Source organism: Calypte anna, chromosome 1 (assembly GCF_003957555.1).
Source record: "Calypte anna isolate BGI_N300 chromosome 1, bCalAnn1_v1.p, whole genome shotgun sequence".
Lineage (NCBI taxonomy): Eukaryota > Metazoa > Chordata > Aves > Apodiformes > Trochilidae > Calypte > Calypte anna.
In genome coordinates this window covers 56675968-56698048 of record NC_044244.1, presented here as the reverse complement: position 1 = coordinate 56698048, position 22081 = coordinate 56675968, and the positions used below count along the sequence as shown (strand labels likewise).

At 40.6% G+C, this 22081-nt stretch overlaps 1 protein-coding gene across 1 annotated transcript in view; it reads right to left on the bottom strand.

Moving 5' to 3' along the window:
• The window catches only part of LOC103539151 (tyrosine 3-monooxygenase), a 32036-nt gene extending 14352 nt beyond the window's left edge, over positions 1-17684 (bottom strand). Inside the window, exons 1-6 of the mRNA XM_008505634.2 lie at positions 17487-17684; positions 16432-16606; positions 14093-14181; positions 10421-10488; positions 9180-9230; positions 5301-5446 (exon numbers count right to left, since the gene is read on the bottom strand). Of these exons, the coding sequence (XP_008503856.1) occupies positions 5301-5446; positions 9180-9230; positions 10421-10488; positions 14093-14181; positions 16432-16606; positions 17487-17684 (727 nt within the window). The remainder of the gene's footprint in view (positions 1-5300; positions 5447-9179; positions 9231-10420; positions 10489-14092; positions 14182-16431; positions 16607-17486) is intronic.
• Positions 17685-22081: the final 4397 nt, after the last annotated feature.

Sequence of the window (22081 nt, the reverse complement as noted above, 5' to 3'; positions counted from 1 at the left end):
ATGATCAAGCAAGAGACAGAATCTGCATTCTCAGGCTTGGCTAGTCTTAATTCTTGGGTTCTCTCTCTCATTTCTTGTATAGCATATGTAAAAGAAAAACAGGAGCTAGATAAGGGGGGCAGCCTATCCCTACCCTTTCCTGATAACTCCTGGTTCTTGCGTAATGCTAGATTACTATTTAGGCCTCTGCTGCAGACTTTCTTATTCCCTGTACTGAAACACCTTGTACCTTACACTGTTAAAGACAGAAGTGGACCATGGACCTTCTTTGGTCTGAGCAAGTCTTCTGTTCCTCAATGGGCCTAGTTCAACATACCCCAAAGGCAGAATTAGAGCATACTCTTCAACTTCATTTCCCATTGCCAGTGCATGCTCTGTTTGTATAAACTAGGTCAGCACTGACAACACTTGCTATCGATTTTAACCTTCTGCGTGGACCTTGTTAGAATGGAAGCATGCAGTAGAAAGGGCAAATAGGTCCTTGTCAGAGAAAAAGGTGCTGGAATTTGGCTCTTAACCATTTAACATCAAAATTTCCATCAATGCTCTTGCCTGTTTTTCCCCTCTGCTTTTTTGGGGTTTTTTCCACCATTATGCTTGACTGAAACTAACCACACAGACCACCACTGACGTGTTCATGCTGCATGTGTCCATAGGTAGAAGAATACAATATTAGCACCATGATTTCAGCTTGTGCTATCAGTGTTATCCCAGGACACCCTGCATTACTACAAAAAGTTCTGGGAGAGATGGCAAAAAAACCCCAGCAACCCAATCCTATGTCCAGCAGGATATAAAATCTACATTTTCATGGGAAACATGCTGGTGGTCTGCAAAGCTAAGAAACTTGAAAATCACTGCTTTAAAAGAGAGCCAATGATAATCTTTTTGAAGTCCTATATTCAAAATCTGTGTTGCATTCTCAGCTCCCATAAATGACATTTCATCTTCTTTAAAACATAAAACTACATTTTAAAATATTCAGGAATGGGTTTTTTGCTCACATCTCAATCCATAGTCTATTGTGTCATGAAGCCTGGAACCTAATTTATTTTATGTAAACAAACAAACAATAAATCCCACCCAGAAACCAAGCCATTTAAAAGATTTGTTTTGGTTTGGTTTTTAATGTTTCTTCCAGCATTTCTTGTCTTGCTCTGTCTGGCTACTAACATTTTTTTCATTTAAAAAATAGAGAAAAAAAAAACAAAAAAACAGAGAGAGAGAGAAGAGAAGGCAGGAGGGTGTGGGGAAAGGCTTTGTTGGAAGAAGTGACAAAACATCTGAAGCTATACCAGCCAAAAAAAAAAACAAAAAACCAAACCAACAAAAAAACAACCAACCAACAACAAAAAACCCCAAACTAGAACAAACAGAAAGGAATGCTTCTACCTGACAACGTGAGAGACTAGGCAGCTATGGAGATTATGTTTTTATCTTTGTCTAAATGCTGAGCAAAGCCATTGGAGTTAACCAGGCAATGAGAAGTGGTTGTAAGGCAGTTTACTGTTCTCCTGTCTCCCTTGTTAATGCAGGGTGTCTGGAGGAACACACAGACCATGAGCTATAACTCCTCAGGCTCTGGGCAGGAGCTGTCACAAGAGGGGTTCTCCCTGGGTGTTGATGCCATATTAACTAGTGCAGAGGAATCTCAGAATCTGGTCCTCTTTGGGCTGAATTCTGAGTCTGAATAAAATGAAAACTGCACCAGCTGAAAAATATATCAGATGAGAACCAAGCCGTAACTACGGCCAATTTTGGAAGCACTATGAAAGAATCTAGGGAAATTTATATTGCTTTAGCATCTATGTCAGAGGAGCAGGAAGGAAAATGAACATTACAGCTTATGTTCCCTGAGAAGCCCTTTTAAATATAGGCCAGTGAATCAGGCAGTCTGCTGATGGAACAGACTTGGCCACTTGCTGATGGAACAGACTTGGCCACAGACAGTAGAAAAAAGTTATCTACTGAAGGTAATATTGGCTAAACCTGAACTTCTATTTTGTTATTACTCAAGATACCAAAAATCAGCAAAGAACCAGGGGCATAGCTAATTGGATGTGCTGCTCAAAGATCTCTAAAATGAAAATTTTCTGAAAATAAGGTCTTGAGTGTTTGACCTAAAGTGATCTGTACGACTTAATTCTTGGCCTAAAAATGAATGCCTAAATCCAAATATCTTTCCTAGAAAGAAAGATATGCCTAGGTTCATCTAGTTAACCTGTTAGAGAAACACCATTTAAATTATCACATGTTTAACCATTTAAATTCCCTTTTAGTAAATATTATATACTTATAATGTGCATCTCATCTCTGTTCAAACCAGCTTCACTAGCAGGCCAGGTAACACTAGGTAGATCTTAATGTTCCATTTTTATTGAAGTCAAAAGTCTAGCATGAGTTCACAGATAGTGCTCAATAAAAAAGATGGTAACTTAGATGGCTGTGTGGATGGTTATAACATGATCACTTCTTCCACAGGATATCGTGGATGGAAAGATGACCATGAGCCAGCAATGTGCCCTTGTGGTCAAGAAGGCCAATGGCATCCTGGGGTGCATTAGAAGAGGGGTGGCAAGTAGGTTGAGAGAGGTCCTTCTCCTCCTCTACTCTGCCCTGGTGAGGCTGCATCTGGAATATTGTGTCCAGTTCTGGGCCCCTCAGCTCCAGGACAAGGAAGTGCTTGAGAGTCCAGTACAGAGCAACCAAGTTGTTGAAGGGAGTGGAACATCTCCCTTATGAGGAAAAGCTTGAGGGAGCTGAGTCTCTCCTGCTTGAAGAAGAGGAGAATGTGAGGTGAACTCATCAATGTTTATAAATATGTAAGAGGTGAGTGTCAGGAGGACAGAGTCAAGCTTTTCTCAGGGGTGACTAACAATAGGACAGGGGAAACAGTTATAAACTGCAGCATAGGTAGCTCCGTATGAATTTAAGGAAGAATTTTTTTCACTGTGAAGGTGATGCAGCACTGGAACAGGCTGCCCAGGGAGGTTGTGGAGTCTCCTTCCCTGGAGACATTCAAAACCCACCTGTGTGACCTGCTGGAGGTGACCCTGCTCTGGAAGGGGGGGGGTTGGACCAGAGGATCTTTCGAGGTCCCTTCCAACCCCTAACTCTCTATGATTCTATATGCCTCTCCTTCTGCATCACTATAGCTTATTATATTCAAAGATGTAACATGGGAGATTTTTCAGAGCTGCACAATCAGAGGTTAAAACTGGACATTAGGAAGCATTTCTTTTCAGAGAGGGTGGCCAGACACTGGAACTCTAGGTTTCCTAGAGAGGTTCTCCATACCACATGCCTGCCAGTCTTTATGAAGGATTTGGACAATGCTATTAATAATGTACCTTCACTTCTGGTCATCCCTGAATTGGTTGGGTGGTTGGACTACATGAATGTTATAGGTCTCTTCCAATTGAAATATTCTATTCTGTTCTGTTCTGTTCTTCCTCTCCTCCATTCCATACCATTCCAAAGTCTTATCCTTAGATCTTTTATAGATCTTCTATAGAATGGTCCAGTCCTTAGAGGCAATATCTAGCAAAGAAAAATACTGGAATTTATGTCCTAAATAGGATATAGGTACAGTTCAGGGCTCACCCAGAGCTAGCCAGTGACAAGAAACACTTCACTACGCATCTCCACATAGGCTGTAGTTAACATACATCCACTGTATGCCAGGGAATTTTGGGAGACACATCACAGTCTATAGTTTGGTTAAAGTTCAGTTGGTTGAGTGCTGCACACTTGTAATGCACAAAAGAGCCTAAGTACACAGTAGACTGATGAGTTGTAAGAAACAATTCTGGTCTTTCTGACACCAGTGGTTAAAGCCACCCAGATAAGTAATAAATCAGAAGAACTCCTTATAAATCATTACCCTTTTTTAGTGATTGTTTGGCACGGGGCTGTCTTTAACACAGATTTTAGAGACCACGCAGATCCTTCAGACTGAGTTTGAGTTTGTTATAAAGGGACCTTGCAATAATGTCAGTCTTTATCCTAACCTAGAAAGTATTCTGCATTGTGAAATGACCTTATTAGAGGGAATCACTGAAGTAAGATACCAGGTCAAAGCCCCATATAATGAGACTAAAATAGCTTACTCATTCTTAACTTCATCTAGCTGTAAACACATTTCTTTTGAACAAACTACGTTCTGTCTATGCATAATCTTTTCAAAGCCTACAGACTAAACTAATCTGGATTTTGTCAGCAGTTTAATGAGGGTAGGACCAGTGCTCCTGAAAGCCATTCTTTCCATTTTCCTTAGACACCAATTTGAGATAGAATGAAATGCCTCTGACATGCCTAATTCTTATTCACAGTCAGAACAGTTCTGACAGCTTACACTAAACACCCCATGTTTACAGTAGATGAGTTAAAACTCATTGTGAACATCCTCCCAGATGTTCTTCACAAAATTTTCAGAGTTGTATGCACTGGGACAATTTGTATGCCATAGAGAATATTTAGAAACAGAGCCTACAAAAGAAATTAGCAGTCTCAGATGCCAGACAATCAAATTGTGTTAAGCAACAGAAGCAACACAAGTAATATGGCAAGATATTCTTACATTATCCTGAACTGTCTCACTTTGAAATCATCTGTTTCACTTAAACCTTATGAATATCTGTGTTAATCAAATCAGTATCACATGAGTTTTGGAGCTCTCTGCTAGCTACTGTGTGAATGAAATGGGATCAACTTCTCCACGAGAAAAGATGTTTTATCAGCTCAGTTACTACAGGAGGCAAGTAAGATGAGTAGTTCATTAGAAGGGAAAAACACATGAGAAAATAAAAAATGCACATACAGAAAAATTCCTACAGCTGGATACAATGATGCTCATGAGAGATGCTTTTCCTATGCCAGGCCTCCATTCCCTTACATTAAAGGTGAAACAAAACCTGTCACTGAACGGTTCAATCTTCCCTAAAAATGGCAATGTCTTGGTCGTAGTTTGAGTTGGAGGAACTAAAGAAGGAGGGCTTTCAGACAGCTGTGTGTGGAAGTCATGCTGAGCAGTGTGCTGCTGTGGCTGTGCTGCTGCTAGTACTGAAATTACTGAAAAGTCAGTGCCACACCAACTGCAGCCACTCACAGAGCAAAAACAAACTTACAGCTTGGTCCCTAAATGTGCCTGGTATCAACATCTGGTGTTACAGCTCATCTTGCACAGGGAATTCTACAGCTCTGCTCACCATCTTGGGTACTATGAGATGGTTTGTGTGTGTATGTAGTGTACAAAGGCATCCAGGAAACCGTAGAATAAACCATAGGTCATAATAACTGACCTTTTAAAAATCTAGAGACATCCTGAAGCTGAGGTATGTTATCTTCTTGGTAGCCACAATATTTCTCCAGCTGCTGGAAAGCATCCAGGTACTGTGTACAAGCATGAGTAGGGTAAAGACTTCTCAACTTCCTGTATACTTCTCTCCTGAAAAGCAAAAGCCATATCACGACCCACCTCAATAAACTGTAATTATCTGCCCTACATACAGATCCACACGGAGGCATAAACCCCCAGCCTAGGCAGCAGTCTAGAACTGTGAACTTGGGATGTCTGGTGCTTGACAGCTGATGCCTGGGTGATTGTAGTAAAACATAAAGTGTTTGGATTTTCTTTTCTTTCAGAAGGTGGAGCAAATGTGGTTTACCCCTTCCTACACTCCCCTTAAATGAAACAGGACTCTAAACCTAATTAAGAACGGCTTTTTGCTTAATTATATGGTTGTTGGAGGTACCAGGGAAACGCCAGGGAGAAATCTGAGGCTGTGGCCCTCTCTGTTTTGCACAGTTTAGGGATGAAATGAGTCAGGTATTTCCCCCCTCTCTGCCTTGGGGTACAACAGTCCCTCCATCTCCTTGCTGAAGCCTATTCTATATTTGGCTCTTACAAATTTCCTCCCCCAAAAAGCATATTTTCTGATACTGGAAAGTAACATCTGGAAAGGCATAGAGGTTCATACTTTTGCAGTTCAAAATACCTGGCATGGACTATGTATTTGGAAGACTTGCCAATTGCTTGAAGTATTTAGCCCATTATAAAAAAGAGACCAGCTGAAGAAAAATATATATAATCAGATCTGGGCACAGGCTTCAAGCATCTCCCAGACTTGATGGTACTTGGATTTAGAGCTGTGGCTTGGAATATATTTCCTTTTTATTTTGCTGTTGCAAAATAAGCAAGTAGTAATAGGATGGCAAAGAACCTTATAGAAATAGTTATTTTTGTTCAGACGTATCCCTAGGGTGTTAAAAATTTTATAAACATTGTTTTATGAAAATTGAGATCATTCTTGGAAGTGGTGGGAATGGAAAATTACCTTTTGTTGGTTTTGTATTGGTATTTCTTTGGGGTTTTTTGTTGTTTTGTTGGGTTTTTTGGTATTTGGTTTGTTTGTTTGTTTGTTTTTTGTGATGCTCTTGTTGCTATGGAGGTGATAGCCAGTCCCTGGTAATGTCTCTCTCTTATTTGTATGAATATCTTACACAATGTGGGAGTAATGACCCTGAATGAAGCTGGGGAAGTAAACCTTAGGAGGAAAAAAATTAAAATAACAGAGGCAAACAGTGGCTGCTGTCACTATTGCAAAAGCTGCAGGAGACTGGGTCATTTCCATAGAATTAAGAAAAAATAAGGACTAGAGTTCAAGTGTTGCTCTGGCTTATTTTCCCATAGAATACTACTGATTTAAGTGGCACTGGGTAGGATCTGAACCAATACACAATTTATCCCCAGAATGGAGCTTTACACTTTTGCAAAAATAGTCTTTTTTATCAAAGCATCAATCTACTCTGTGTCAAAACAGACTACCACAGAAACATAGTCAGTCTCAGAGACCAGTGATGAATTATTCAAAGTTAAGCGTTGTTCCTCTCTATCTACCTCTAAGGCAATCATCTAAGTTCACTCCAAAGGCAACAGAGTAGCAAATATTTCTAACCAACAACTGACTTTCCTAAGGTAGTGTCTCAAATAGGTGCAATGCCTCACATTATAAAGGTGCTATCACTCAAAGAACCATTAAGCTGCTACCTGATGGTGCTCCAGTCCTGAGATGGAAAGAGAAACTCCTAAAAGAGCAGCATGTGATAAACTCTGGAAAGGAGCCTCATAGGCAAGGAGAGAGCCAGCTACTAGAAAGGCTTTAAAGGTAATGATCTTATTTTACACAGATTTCTTTATTCTTTTAGAAAAAACTGGCACTGTTCATCTTTATTAGGAGGATGTGGCAGGTTCATCCCCATAATTTTGTCCTAGACTGTCTCTTTTTCTTATGCAGGTTTTACATATAGGATGTCTTTTATCACTACTTTGTTTCAGGGCCTTCCAAAAAGCCTGTTGAAAACAGTCTCAGATGAGCTGGACCCTCTGTTTTCTGAAAGACGTATTTATTTAGTTATTTAGTTTTCTTTTTTATAGCTGTGTTGCTACAAACTGAAGGCATCCAACAACTCTTCAGAGTGAACACCAAGGGGATTTAGTCTCTGCTACAGATTTCCCATTCAATTCCAAAGCCCTGAACTAAGTTGTGCTGTGTGGCAGCTGACCTCAGGGCACAGACCCAGGGGACTGTGATATCCATTGGGAGGTCTAATTTTGGAAGCAGCTTTCCATAACAAGGCAAATGGGGTTGCTGGCTGTTTGGGGAAATGGACAGAAGTCCTTTACAGGTCTATTCTGTTAGCACTGGTCCTGGATGGAGAAGTACTGGAATGAAGTCAGTGGGACTTGTCCTAGGTGGAGAAATACTGGAATGACAGAGGTTGGCAACAAAATGGAAAAACAGGAAAGAACACAAAATTAAATTTTCTTAAACATGACATTCCCACACATCATTGCATGCCAAGATTGTTGGCTAGTGGTAGCAATCATGAGCATGACATCAGCCATCAATCTCCGACAATTGAAAGATGCTATAAAAACCTTTTTGAGCTTAATAAAAATGTAACTGCCTGGATGAGTTGGATGCAATGTTTCCTTGTGACTGTGGGCAACAGCCCTCAAACTTCCTATGGCACAGTAGATTTTATTTAAGATAAAATAATCACTGAAAAAGATGAGATCGCCCTGTGGTTGCAGTTCTGGCATAAGACATCTACTATAGGGATTTAATTCCTGGCATTGACATAAACTTTATATATAATTTTGGGCAAATTACTTGAGCTCTAACATTTTCGTTCCATAGTTATAAAATGTGGTCGTTATTCTTCCTTCCTCACTTTTGGGCTGTCTTTCCTTTTAAACTGTGAACCCTCCAAAACAAAGGCTCTATCGTATTATGTGTATATGTGGCACCCTCCCCAGTCCTGGGACTCTGCACTTTTTTGGGACACGTGGAGAAATTTATGTTTGTATTAGCATACAAGTGTGTAACTATTGCTGCTTACTGAGATTTGTTAAAGTTAGCGAAAGTGGAAACAGAGCTATATGAAATAAGAACTCTGCTTTCTTAGAAATCTACCACATATTTCACATTAAGTCAACAAACAGATTCTGAATTGAATTAATTCTGTCTCTTTGTTGAGGTGGAGCTTTTTTTGAATGGCTAATTTTCAGGTGAAACAAATCCCCAGTGAAGAACTTCTGTACCCAGGTAATAGTGCCATAATTTCATATGACATCAAAGGCCTTTTTACAGTGTAAATACTGTATCCTGGAAAGACACTTCAAAATTTTATTTACCTTCAGTCTGAGAATGATAACTATTCGTGCTCACAGCAATTAATACTTTCAGGAGAACAAGCAAGGCTGGACTGTCCTCTGAGCACTGGATTAGCCACATCCTATGAGTGAACTTCCATCCTATAAGCAGGCTTTTTCTCATGGTTATGGATTTGGAAAGTTGGAAATGGATTTGGAAATATTTCTAGCTATAGGTAATTAGAGGCCAGTTAATATTATAGGTGTTTTCTTTTTTCTATAGGTTGATGGGGTTGGCATAAAATCAGGTTGATTGTGAGGTGGTAAGGAAAACACATTTTACTCTAGAAAGTGAATACTTAATACCAACTCTGAGACCAGCTTTCCACAAAACAAATGACAAAAAGATGACACTTAGATAGATAAATATGATATGAAAGAGTTATGACTGTCCTACATTGTCGGTCTTTCCTGGGACTACTCTGGAATGGTCCAGAAATCAGAAAAGATGTGAAAAACTCACCAAGTTGCAGTTTCCTGTGCTGTGTACTCGATGTGAGGCAAAGGGTCTCCTCTGTAATGAAAAGAAAAAATGATATATGTATCTAAAGGAGGTTTTAAGTTCAGTTTGCAAGTATTTTTTTTTTTCCTGCACCATGCATGTTTGCTATAATGAAGATAGTAACAGCAAGACACCACTTAATTAAGAGCTTTTTTGTCTTGGTAGGCTCTAATGTGTGTGCTTTCTCCTCTGTCCCAGTGTGACAAGGCAACAGAGGGATAATGTAAGAAAGGGAGACACATTCTGCTTTACAGAAATGAAAAAGGTATTTAGGCTTACAGCTTCCTCTGCTCTAAGCAATCTAGCAACCAAAACACAGTGTGGAGGGTCCATCCCTGGAGAATGGGATCAGCATAGCATCATAGCAGAGAGGCATTCATGAACTCATCAGCAGAGAGCTGCCCAAACACATACTACATGGTCATCAGTAAATGATGGGTGGTCTTCTCATTGTCACTGCTGCTTCTTCAGTAGCTCTGAGTACTGGTTTTATGTAGTTTTGTACTGTTTGTTTTATATATGTATATATGGTGCAGTATATAGCTGTGATATATGGTGACAGTGATAAAACTGTTCTCAAACAGAAGTCTCTTCAGACTTGGGAGTTTCCACCACTTCTTGGGCACTATGAGGCTGGTAATCCACAGCCAGCTCTACCTATACATCTGATTAACTCTGTTAGACAGCAACGTGATTCTGGTGACGTTTCACACATAAAGGCAGAAGTATTTTCAGTCACCCACATGAGATCTGGGAATTTTTTTAGGTAGCTAATGTACATGGTTAGAGACACCTTAAACAAATTAAAAAATAGTAAATAGTTTTTCTTTGTAAAAAATATATTTCTAAATATTGTTCCTTATAGTGTCTTGAAAAATATTAGCTTCAATTCAGTTCTAAAAGGAGCTGCAAAATTGCAATGAGAAGAATTATATTAAGAAATAATCTCTACTAAGACAAAATATAGCACTGAAGGTGGTGTGAATGCAGTTCTAAGATTTTTATCTAAAAGTATATTTTCTGTGTTGGGTAAAAGTCTGCTTCATCTGGAGTGAAAGTTTCTATGGCTGAATTCTGACTAGGAAAAAATAGCTGTATTGATACATTGACAGAAGATTAAGTCTCCAGTATTTCTTACACACAAAGGTGTCTGAAAGCACATGAAGACAGCCAAAGTCTCTTTTCAGCAGCCTTGTACTTACGCTCTGTAATTAAAGGCAAGGTCAGCAAAGAACGCCCTCCGTTTCTTATATTCCAGGTCAGCATATCCCTGAATTAGAAAATAATTCAAAAAAGGGTTTACGTTAAGAAAGACTTATGGGCATGAATCATTTTGCTGACAGAAGCATTCAAAAACCTAGGCCTCAAACAGGCTGTTTCTCTGAGGCAGTGACTCTTGAACTTTATGGACTTGAGGCCAAACTCTGCAACCAGAAGGGAAAGTAACATGGCTTGGTGGGAAGGTTTTGGTGTTGCTCATAAAAATTACATCATGGGTCATTACACTTACGGTCAAATTTAAATGCAAATCATACTCAAAATGGAATTGAAATAGGGGTGTTGCTTCCACTGGGGAAAAGCCAAATCTCTGAATCATTTATTTCCTGTGCTAAGACACAGAGACTGAGATATATGTCCTTTCCAACCCAAACCATTCTGTGATTTTACAGAGTTGTGATGGATATGAAGGTACCAAGCCCAGTATCCACCTCATCAGAGAAAGGATTCACTGCACCTGGACAGTGGGAGAAGGAATCCTCACTGCATAGAAATCATTAGAACAGTTACTGAATAGGTAGAAATCCAGACTTTCAGTTCAGTTCCCCCCCTTGCCCATTTATTACTGTGTTATGATAAACACAGGGTCAGTGGTATGCCTTTAAAGGGGCAGTTTACTTACTAAATACTAGAGTTTTCTTTTTGCCCCCTTGGTGTTTACTAGCAGTTCAGCTTCAAGCAAGCTTCTCCAACTATTAAATATGAACAGAGATGTGGAATCAAATTCCTTTGAATTTTACGTCATTTATAATAGGAATAATATCTGAAATCTGGCACTGTTACTAATATTACCCAGAAAGGAAAGCTGATTGGCATCACTGTACAAATATTTTATTAGTCTAAAATATTCAGAATTTACTGGAACCACTTCATGTAGTACAAGCCAAATTTCTCCCTTAGGTTTAACCACATAGTTTTCAGTGTAGCAATAATACCAGCAACACTGCAGTTAATGAGTATTGTGTATGTGAATTTGAGGAAAGAAATGGATCCTGAGAACATGTTTATTTTTGTTGTGTGTCATGGATTATACGTTTATTCAGATGGCATCCTTGCTTGTCATTAGCTGTGGCAAGTGCATGTTAAAACACATGGAAAGGTCAGACCAGCACTGATGCTGTGACCTGTCAGCTTTGTTCCTGAAGCTCCCAGGGCTCTGTACCCACCTTCGGGGCAGCAGGAGCCATTCTGGGGGACCACAATAGCCAGTGCCAAGGTGCCTTAGAGACTGATGCCACATTGTCAGCATCTTGCTTTGCTGGCCCTTAAAGACACATAAGAACAAAGTGAAGCTGCTGACACAGACAGCTCAAATAGCCTATTTGGCTGTAACTACATATGCAAAATCTCTGCTGAGGCACCTGTAAATCAGTATATATCAGTACATCAGTATATTTAATACCTTACTCTAGCCTGTCTAACAGGTTAGACAGAAGCTGACAGGCTAACAGAAGCCCAGTAAATACTTAGCAGCCCAGTAAATAAGCCTATGTTGTGCTCCCTTATAGAATCATAGAATCATTTCAGTTGGAAAAGACCTTTAAGATCATCAAATCCAACCACTAAACCAGCACTGCCAGGTACACCACTAAACCACGTCCCTAAGCAACACACCTACACATCTTTTAGACACGTCCATGGATGGTGATGACACCACTTCTCTGCGTAGTCTGTTCCAGTACCTCAAAACCCTTTCAGTGAAGTCCTTTTCCTAACATTTTGTCTAACCTTCCCTGTCACAACGTGAGGCCATTTCCTCTTGCTCTATTTCTTGCTACTTTGGAGATTCTCACTGCCTCAGCTAACTTGTTTCAAACTATTTGAGGTATATCTACATTGCACTGCATTGTGCAGTGTAGATTTATCCCCAGTGCCACAATATATATATATATATATATATATATATATATATAATATCCCCCAATTCCGAAACTCTGCACCGTTGGTGCTTTCTCTCATCCTCTTTAGCACTCAGACCTCCAATTTTGGTGGCAAAGTAGGAGAGGAACTTAGTCTAATTCAAAGAATTCCCAGCATTCAGTTATCATGGGAGAAGCAGCCTCAGAGCTAGCTCAGAAAAACAACAAATAATTGATTTTTTTTCTATCAGAAAGATATGAGGAAAAATTAAATATGTCCTGTTTAGGAGGTTACGGAACTCTCCTAGAGCATTATAATTTTAAAAGCTATTCTCAGAAATAAAAGACAGCCTTGGAAAGAATTTTTGCACCACACAGAAGTGTACATAGCTAGTAGCATCAATATTGCAGAGGTGAATAGTAGGGTCTAAATAGAATTCAAATGTTCAAAAAAAACATGATCTTGGAGATTCTGTTGACGTCCACCTCAATCTTCCTTATATTTTTGCCTTGAGAAATCTGTGCTTTTTTTTCCTTTTCATACTGTTTCCTTTCATACTGTTCATACTTTTGTGATATTTGGCAGAACATAATTATGTGACCTACCTCGCTGAGCAGCAAATGACCCGTTGTAGTCCCTTATTTTTTTCATACAAAAGTTGGAAAACATTGATAAGAAATAAGTGTTTATTTGTTTGTTCCCAGTACTTTGCCTTACTATTGTCATGACTGGAGCAGGACTCTACACTGCATTTTCCCTCTTCCTTAACTTAGAATTTCCATGTGTGGCAAGACTAAGGGTACACACACAATATAGTATGAATAAAGTCCTTTTTGCAGACCACTCATAAGCAAGACTTACTGCCTGAATTCAAGGGAAAGCTCATCACAAATATTCTATTGATGTAGTATCAATTAAATCAGCCACAATTCTGGCTCTGGAGCCCTTGTGTGAATTAGGATTATACTCTTTCCAACTTGTTTCCTATTTAAACTTTAAGTACTTACCTTAATTAAAATCACCAGACCTTTTGAGTTTCTCCTATTATATTAAAATCTCCATTCAGATATTCATAAATCAGTTGTGCCATGTATTTGTCTTATCTTCTGACTAGAAGATTTTTGCAAGTTAAATCATTTATAGTCCCCTCTGAGGATATGATGCTTAATTTTTAGCTTTTTGCTGCTTGTCCTCATTACCATCCTCTGTACACCCGTACTTTGATGAAATTCCTGGCATATTCACAATTAAAAATGCAGATATGGAATATCTGAAAGGTCAAAACAGAAAATGCAAAAAGCAGAAGGATGAGGAATTCAACTGCTACATGGACCAGCTAGTACCAGATGGATATATGTCAAATATATGAGGGGTGAAATAATAAACAGAAAAGATTTTTAAACTAAACAATTTGAAATGAAAGCAAAATTAAATGTAAACTCAAGCTAAATATGTTGAGAAGAAATTACTTCAGAATGTGTCTGATATTAATCAAATGTACCTTGAATGAATCACAGGACACATACTTTTCTCATTGTTAAGTCATTTATTCTGATCTCCCTAATTCCACTGAAAATCTGCATTTATCTGACCATCAATTTTTTCCTGTCCTTACATGAGTATTTCTTCACTCCTGAAATTTTCCTTACAAAAATTTCCCTACAGAGTTTCATTTCTTTTCTTCTTCTTTTTTTTTTTTTTTTTTTATAATGAAATAACAGTGATTTCAAACTTACAGGGTGACCATGGTCCAAACTGGGATCATACTTAGTGATCAGATGGTGACACTTGTCCAGATCTTGTATTTTTTTGGGGAACCAGGGCACTGGAGAGAAAGCAGTGAGATTTAAATGAGATAGGTGAGGCAGTACAGCCTCAGACTGTCAGCACCAAACAATTGCTGATAATTTCAACATAAGCTTTGGGCTATGTGCAAGGACAGTGCTGCTTAAAGCATATTTTGTAACCGCAAGGAACAGTACGTTAGAACACTCGAAGGTTAAGGAGTAAGCAAGACGATTAGATTAAGGGACTCGGCACGATTACAACATCCACGAAGAAGCTCGAATGTGTGAAAGATAAGCTTTGTTAGTTAATTGTTGCTAAATGCTTTGTAGCCAATCAAGTTAAAACGTGTGTAACGAGATGTAGAAATCACCAATCAGCAATATGTATACGTGGCATTAGCTCTTAGATTAGTGTATAAATATCGCCTTCTGATTCAATAAAGGCGGACATTTGTTTGCATCAAGCAAGTCTCCGTCTCGCATCTGTTTGCATCAAACACCCACTGCGACAGATAGGAACAAAAAAACTTTTTTAAAAGACACAGAAAAGAAAAATTGTACTGAAGATTACAAGTTTTCTTTTCATCAACATCTAAGAATATTAGTATCTACATGTCACTAGTCAGATTTTTTTGCCAACCAAACTGGTGCTGGATGAAAAAAAATTTGAAACTAACTTGTAATTATGATCTCTCAGTTTTAATTAGCAGAAATATCTGCAAGCCTGACTAGAAAGTGAAGCTTCAGCTAGCTTCTTTTAATAAGTTGCACCACCACTTTTAATAGAATATACCAATATTTAATAGGATATAAAATGGGCCATTAGCCAATCTTAAACCCATGGCCAGCCGAGTTAGAAGTCCTCTGAAACTTCAACACCACTGAATTCACCTCAACAGGACCAAAACCACTAAAAGCATTTAGACCAATCCTTCAGTTCTCGCTGGTGCCCACAACTAAGGTATCTCTGTGGGCCAGAAATATCAACTCCCTGACCTTTTACTCTTGAAATCAAGTGAACTGCTTTGGACACTGCTGAATTCTGTGATCTGAAATGCCCAGAATAGATTCTACAAATTAAGGAGTTCTGTGTATAAGTCTGAGCTAACACAGAAACAGAAAGACTTTGCATGATAAGTATGTTAGTTCTAGCATAATTCCATCTAAAATATACCTGGTTCCTTTTGTGATTGCTGCTCAAAACCATAACTAAAAAGTAAAATATGAAGAATTACTGTTAGCTAAAACTGTACTAGCTGTAAAGCATTAGACTGTATTAGCTGAAAGCATCATGGAAATTTCTGCCTGGCTTTGTCAACAGCAAGAAACATCATGGCAATTCTGTATTCAGAAAGCTGAAGCTATGAACTGTATCCTCAGCCTTCTCACTTATCAGGGAAATCTCTGGTGTCCTCAGGATTGTATTAAAGGTCTCCAACAGCTTGTTGTACTCACCAATAATCTACCTGTCTGTAAATGGGAAAAACACCTGTCTACCTCTGGAAAACTGGTAACTGGTAGGGATGTAACTCAAATACAGAACAGGCAGTGGAGTAGCACTTGTAGCACTTTGCCTGGTGAAATGCAGCTCCTAAAGTTCAAGTTTGAAGCTGCACAACCTCCAAACAAGTGTTATAAGGTTTTTGAGAAAATGTCTGATGCTCTTTTACTCCAGACCTGGCAGCTGGTCTGTTCTCTACAAAATGTTCATCCACTGCTTCTCCCAGCCTGAACCTCTCTCCCTCTAATGCTTTGAGAGCTGCTTTGAGCTGGTTGCATTTAACTAATTTCAGATAAGCAGCAATCTACCTAAAGACAACATGACTGAACTCAGACAGCAATGGAAACCACAGACAGATACTGATTCTTTTAACAAAACCAACAAGCAAATGAAACATTCAGATCCTCTGCCATATCACAGTGTTCCCATCAAGTGTCTGTTTTCACCTTGGAGAAGCCAGTTCTCTGCACAGCTCTCAGCCCACCATATTTCTGTTGTTCAGGAGTTTCTAGTTTCTCTTCAGCTTCTTGTTTTGCTGATCTACCTTTCAATTCTTTTTTTGCTGGAACCCTTTTCTCACCTCAGTGCCACTTGTTATGGCAAAGTGCCTTCTACTTCCACACTAGTAGGAATAATACAATTCAGACAAGATAGTCATGCAGAGAAGAAAAATTACTGCAGGCTCACCTGCTATACAGGTTATTTAAATTCCTATTAACAAGCTAATGCTAAAAAAGTAACTCCAGAAGGGAACAAAAAAGCATTAACAGACACATAAATGTCTTACCTTTGTTTTCTCTGCTAGTTTTCACATCCTCTGCTACTCTCTTTAAGGAGGTGATAAGGATACCAACATCAGCACTATGAACTTCACATTCAACAAAAATATCAAGATTATCAGCAGAATTCTTGGGCTTTTTGGCTTGTCTGGTTTCAAAGTGGTGGATTTGAGTTTCAAACACCTGCAAGAGTGAGTTGTGTATATGATGAAGCTTCTGACTGAAGCTGAAAATCTAGGTAGGTTTAGATCTACTTCTACAATCCCTTTAAAAGGTGACTTTTAAAAAGAGTTCTTAACTACTAGTGCATGTGAAGAAAAAAACCCTAACGATGCCCAGTTTAGAAGGAGATAAACTACAGGAGAGCAAAAGACTAAACATTTGAGAACTACATAGAGAGATGGAGATGAAAGATGAGTTAGTGTTGACTGTAGCATTTCATCTGTGCAGAAATAAAAAAAGAGTGGCTGGGTAACTCTTTGACCCTGGCAGACTACAAGCATATCTATTAATTTATAATAACATCATAATAATTAAATAATTGCAAATTATTAAAAATAGGTAACAAATGTAACATTTTTCTTTTGAGTTATTCATTTCACAGATAAGAGTGAGCACCTGGCAGAGATCCTTTAAGTGCCCAGAATGTTTAATGCCTGCATGGTTTACAGCTCTTGTATTCTCTGTATCTCCTGCCAAATATGCAGAGAAAATTCATTGGCTTGAAATGTAGTGGCTGGACACCATAACTGAGAGAAAGCAATAATAAATTGGCATCTGCTCTAGAAAATCCTTATACAAAAGGATGATCCTTGTAAATCACTGTGTTCAGCTGCTCCCTCCCTACCAGGCACTCTCCTTCTTCACCTGGAGAGTCCAGCCAACCTCTCTGAGCAGCTGTGGCACAACAGGGAAAATGAGAAAGAGGGAAGTCAGCTGGAGGCACAATTCAGGCAGGGAGCAAGAGAAGAGTGAGAGAAAGGGAGATGCAAAGTGAGAGATGCAAAAGAAATAGGGAGAAAAGGGAGGGCTTATTGGAGGAAAGGAATGGTGAGGTCTGTACCTCAAAGACTTTGGCTGCCTTAGAGACTTCAATCTTCCTCACGTTGTAGAGGATAAGAGTCAGGATAAGAGTGGCTTCATCATCCTCCCAGTTGTAGTCCAGGCTGCCTTGTCTGCTCAATGACTCTGTGTTGCACATCTCCTTCTCCTTGATGCCCTCTTCCTTTTGGCCTGAGATCCCCACCAAGTCAGTCTTCATTGGAGATTATTTAGTGGATTGCAATTGCTAGATGTTGAGTGGAAACTGCCCGAGGATGTGAATGCTTCTGCCAGAACAATGGCCAGGGAATTTACTGGGACTGGAGATGTACTGCGTATATGTGGGCAGTGATATCAGAACTACAATACAGCAGCAAAGCAAGTTGGTTGTTCGTGTGAGGTGTAGGGACCTTTATGTTGGCCATGCCAGGCACATCAAGGGAAGCTGCCTACGTAGGATATGCGCAAGAGCCCAAGAAAACCCTCCTCCTCTGGGTAACTTCAAAGCACAGCCCTCTTGCTCTGTTTGAAGGTGTCTGCAGGCTGTTCAGCCCTGAGATGGGCTTCTTTGAGGAGAGGAAATTATCTTGAGGCCCATTTACATCTCTTAGTCTGGAGTGCCCTGCACAATATCTGAGGTTTCCTTTCCTCTCCACCCTCTTTACCTCACTGAGGCCCTCTAAAGGTGCCAAAGGAGTTTTTCCCCCAAAGCCTACCCCAATCCAAGAGCTGTTCCCTCTGCAAACTGGGAGTGCAAGGGAGACATGAGTAAGAGTCAAAATTCATTGACTACTTCTGAACTTCTGTTGCCCACAGGATCTGGTCTGTTCTACCCTGTCCTTACAAGGGCTGAGTGTCACCCCCAGGCTAGGTTCTTCTGTTTCTGTCATGACTCTGTCTCCAGTGACATTGACTCCCAAAAAAGCCCAGGGTCATACCATTCTCACGGCTGGCATGACAAGGTCAAGAGGGGTTCTGCTCTGCTCCTGCCAGGGCATGGCATCCCTTGACATCTTAAAAACATTTTCTGATGCTGGCCACCCGTATATCTTCATATCTCAAGTTACAGAATGCTGGAATCTTTGTGAAAGCAATCTTTCAGGCCCACAAAGAAGACCGCCTCTCTGTCCTGCCTTGCAGATGGAGCCATGCCTTGTGAACCCCTTAGCTAATCCTGACTTGGTCACACACTGCAATGCTCTACTGGTCTTGCCTCCTTCCTGGCCAAGAAAGAGAAAGACAATACAACCAAATCTCATTTCTCAGCGCCAACAACAGCACTGTGCTTCCCCTTGTCCCATGGTAGAGCATTGGGAAGGTTTTGATTTCCCTTTCTATTGCCTGGCTAAGACAGAAGACCCAAAGTGAATTTTGGAGAACCTTGCCCAAGAGGCAATATTTGGTGTCCTGAGGAACACAGGCACATCCAGACTTCGGGCACTGCAGGATTTGTAGACTGTGGTTAAGTGCCACCCCGGGATAGGGTGTGTCCCCAGACCCCTCCCATCCCTGGAAACGGTATCCCTCCTCCTGGCCCACCCTTGGCGGGGGACAGGAGAGGGACAGGGAGAGGGACAGGGAGGGAAAGGGCCAGGGTGCGGCAGGGCCCACGGGCAGGGCAGAGGTGGCCGCTGTCCGCGGTGCTGAACCCGTCCCGCCCCGGAGCTGCCGCATCCTGAGCTCCTCTCCGCCGCCTCCACCAGGTCCTCCACCCTCGGCCCCGGTTCATGTCCCAGGGATGTCCGGGAGGACAAGGGAGCACTTCAGGGGAGGCTGAATTGCAGCTGCAAAATGAATGGAGCTGAGAGAGACAAGGTGAGCAATAAAGGGGAAAAAGGCTCTTCCCTTTCTGACATTCCTTCAGCAGTGGTGTCAAGGCTGTGCCGAATATGACAATCTGAGTCCAAATCAGGCCTTTACCATGAAGAGTGAGTGCATGCATCCACACATCCAGGCCATAGGCAAGGCACAAACAACAAATCACAGTGTCATACAAACGTTTTGGTTGGAAAAGACCTTTAAGATCGTCAAGTCCAACCGTTAACCTAGCACACTGACAAGGCCACTGCTAAACCATGTCCCTAAGTACCACAAGTACATGACTTTTAAATATTTCCAGTGCTGATGATTCCACCAGTTCCCTGGGCAGCCTGTTCCACTGCCTGAAAACCCTTTCAGTAAAAATATTTCCCCTAAAATCCAGTATAAACCTCCCCTGGCACTATTTGAGGGCATTCCATCTTGTTCTATTGCTTGATACTTGGCAGAAGAGACTGACCCCTGCCTTGCTACAACCTCCTTTCAGGTAGTTGTGGAGAGCAATAAGGTTTCTCCTCAACTTCCTTTTCTCTGGACTAAACATCTCCAGTTCCCTGAGCTACTCTTCTTAAGACTTGCACTCTAGACCCTTCACCAGATTCATTATTATTCTTCTTTAAACAAACTCCAGCACCTCAATGTCCTTCTTGGAGTGAGGTGCCGAAAACTGAACGCAGTATTTGAGGTGCAACACAAGGTGTCCTACTGGAGTTACCCATGGACATGTAGGTGAAGGCCCTAGGGTTCAAGATACATATTTACTGCACGGGTCACAGATAATGGCAGTGCAGAGACATCATGCTCATATGCCTGTATTTATAGACACATAGAATCATAGAGTAACAGAAATTTAGGGCTTGGAAGAGACCTTGAAAGCTCATCTAATCCAAACCCCCACCCCCCCTGGCCAGAGCAGGGTCAACTCCAGCAGGTCACATAGGAACACATCCAGGTGGGTTTTTTAATGTCTCCAGGGAAGGAGACTCCACAACCTCCCTGGGCAGCCTGTTCCAGTTCTCTGTCACCCTCAAAGTGAAAAAGAATTCTTCCTAAAATTTATACAGAGCTTTATAACCATTGCCCCTTGTCATATTGTTAGGCACTTCTGAGAAAAGCTTGACTCTATCCTCCAATGCTCTAGTGTCAGAGTCCAATCTCTATATCTTTGTACATCGATAATCATGTTTCTACATATGAACTGAGGTTTTTCTACAGAGCCAGACTGGACTCATCAGCCAGTGTGATAGCTGAAGAAGCACAGGCAGAGTCTGCAACACAGCTTTGCAACCCAAAACCATCACAGAAAGCCCTGGCTCTCCTAATGTGAATGTCCTTGCCCATCCAGTGGACATTTCAATACCACCTTGAATCCATGTTTGTGGCAGTCCCAGGAAGGCCTCACCCATAGTGTAATAGTATAAGAAAGCTCTTCTGAGATATCCAGAGTTCTTCTTTAAGCACTTTTGGGAACCTGTAGGAGCACAGGGTGAGAGGTCTTGGGCTAGGTACTCCAGCTGTGCCTGGAGCACAAGTTGTCATCCTTTCCAAGGCTGACAGGCTTCTCCCTGCACAAGGTGATTATCTCCCACCCCAAGAGCTCACCCCCTCTGATGCACATCCTGGGGGTGTGCCAAGGATGACCACCACAAAAAAAATGGACATTTTTTTATCTATTCCCCTTGCGAATATCTCCACCTTATATGAGCATGGTGTTATTAAAAATAGATTCAGCATTAATATTTCTGTTTATTTAGGTTAGTTTAAATGGTTACATTTGAACATGAAAACACCTTCTTCTCTGCTAAATGCCAGAGCGGTTTGAAGAAGCAAAGAAACAGCCTTTAAAATAATATACTCCTGTGGGGTTCTCTTCCATTTTATCCCTCTTTCAAGTTCTGCATCCTGTGGGGAATAAAAAGTCCCTAATCCAAGGGTGCTGTCGTATCTGGGCATCTTAGGACACTCAGAAGGGACTAACTCCCTGTATAACTGTTGGGGCAACGGTTCAGAAATATACAGGTTGTGAGCAATCCTGACTTACTTCAGGCCACATTGGGTTAATGGTTATTGAGGCCTAGTTAGAGGTTTTCTAAAAATGAGCTGATGGGAAAGAGATAACTTTATTGGCAACAGAAGAGGAAAATAATTATGTGAGAACACTGGTTCAATGAGAATGGAATGTGTAATTGGAATACAAAGCCACCTGCATGATATGATTGTGTAAACAAGGCTTCTCTATATAAGTGAGTGCAAGTTGTTAATAAAGGATTTCATACAATCATATTGATGTGCACATGGAATCCTTAAGCCTCCGCAGACTGTTTTCCCACATATAACCAGAGCTGACAACTCCCCTCTCCATCACTAGAAAGCCATTGCAAAGGAAGGGGCCTCATGAGAGGGCTTCTTCAGGCACTTGAAGCAGAGCTGGAGATGGGGACACCAAAAAATGTGATTGAAGTGGGATAAAAAAAAGGAAGGTTACTTAAAAGAGTAGCTTGGTATAGGTTAATAAGAGTAGTACATAAAGATGTACAGAGTATGCAAAATTAGAGCAACCAAGGTTTTGCTATACATTTCTAGGTAATTACACCAAGAGATTATTGCTTTTAATATCAGTTTCATGATCTTGTTATGAATGATACTCAAAGAGTATCGACTCAGGAAAAGAGCTTTTTTTGAGTTTCAACCCACCTCAAAAAGCCATTACCCTCTATCCTCCATATGCCTCCTCCCCAGGTATTTAATTCTCATCAATTCTGTGTGGCTACCTTACAAAGAGACATTACACTGACCAGA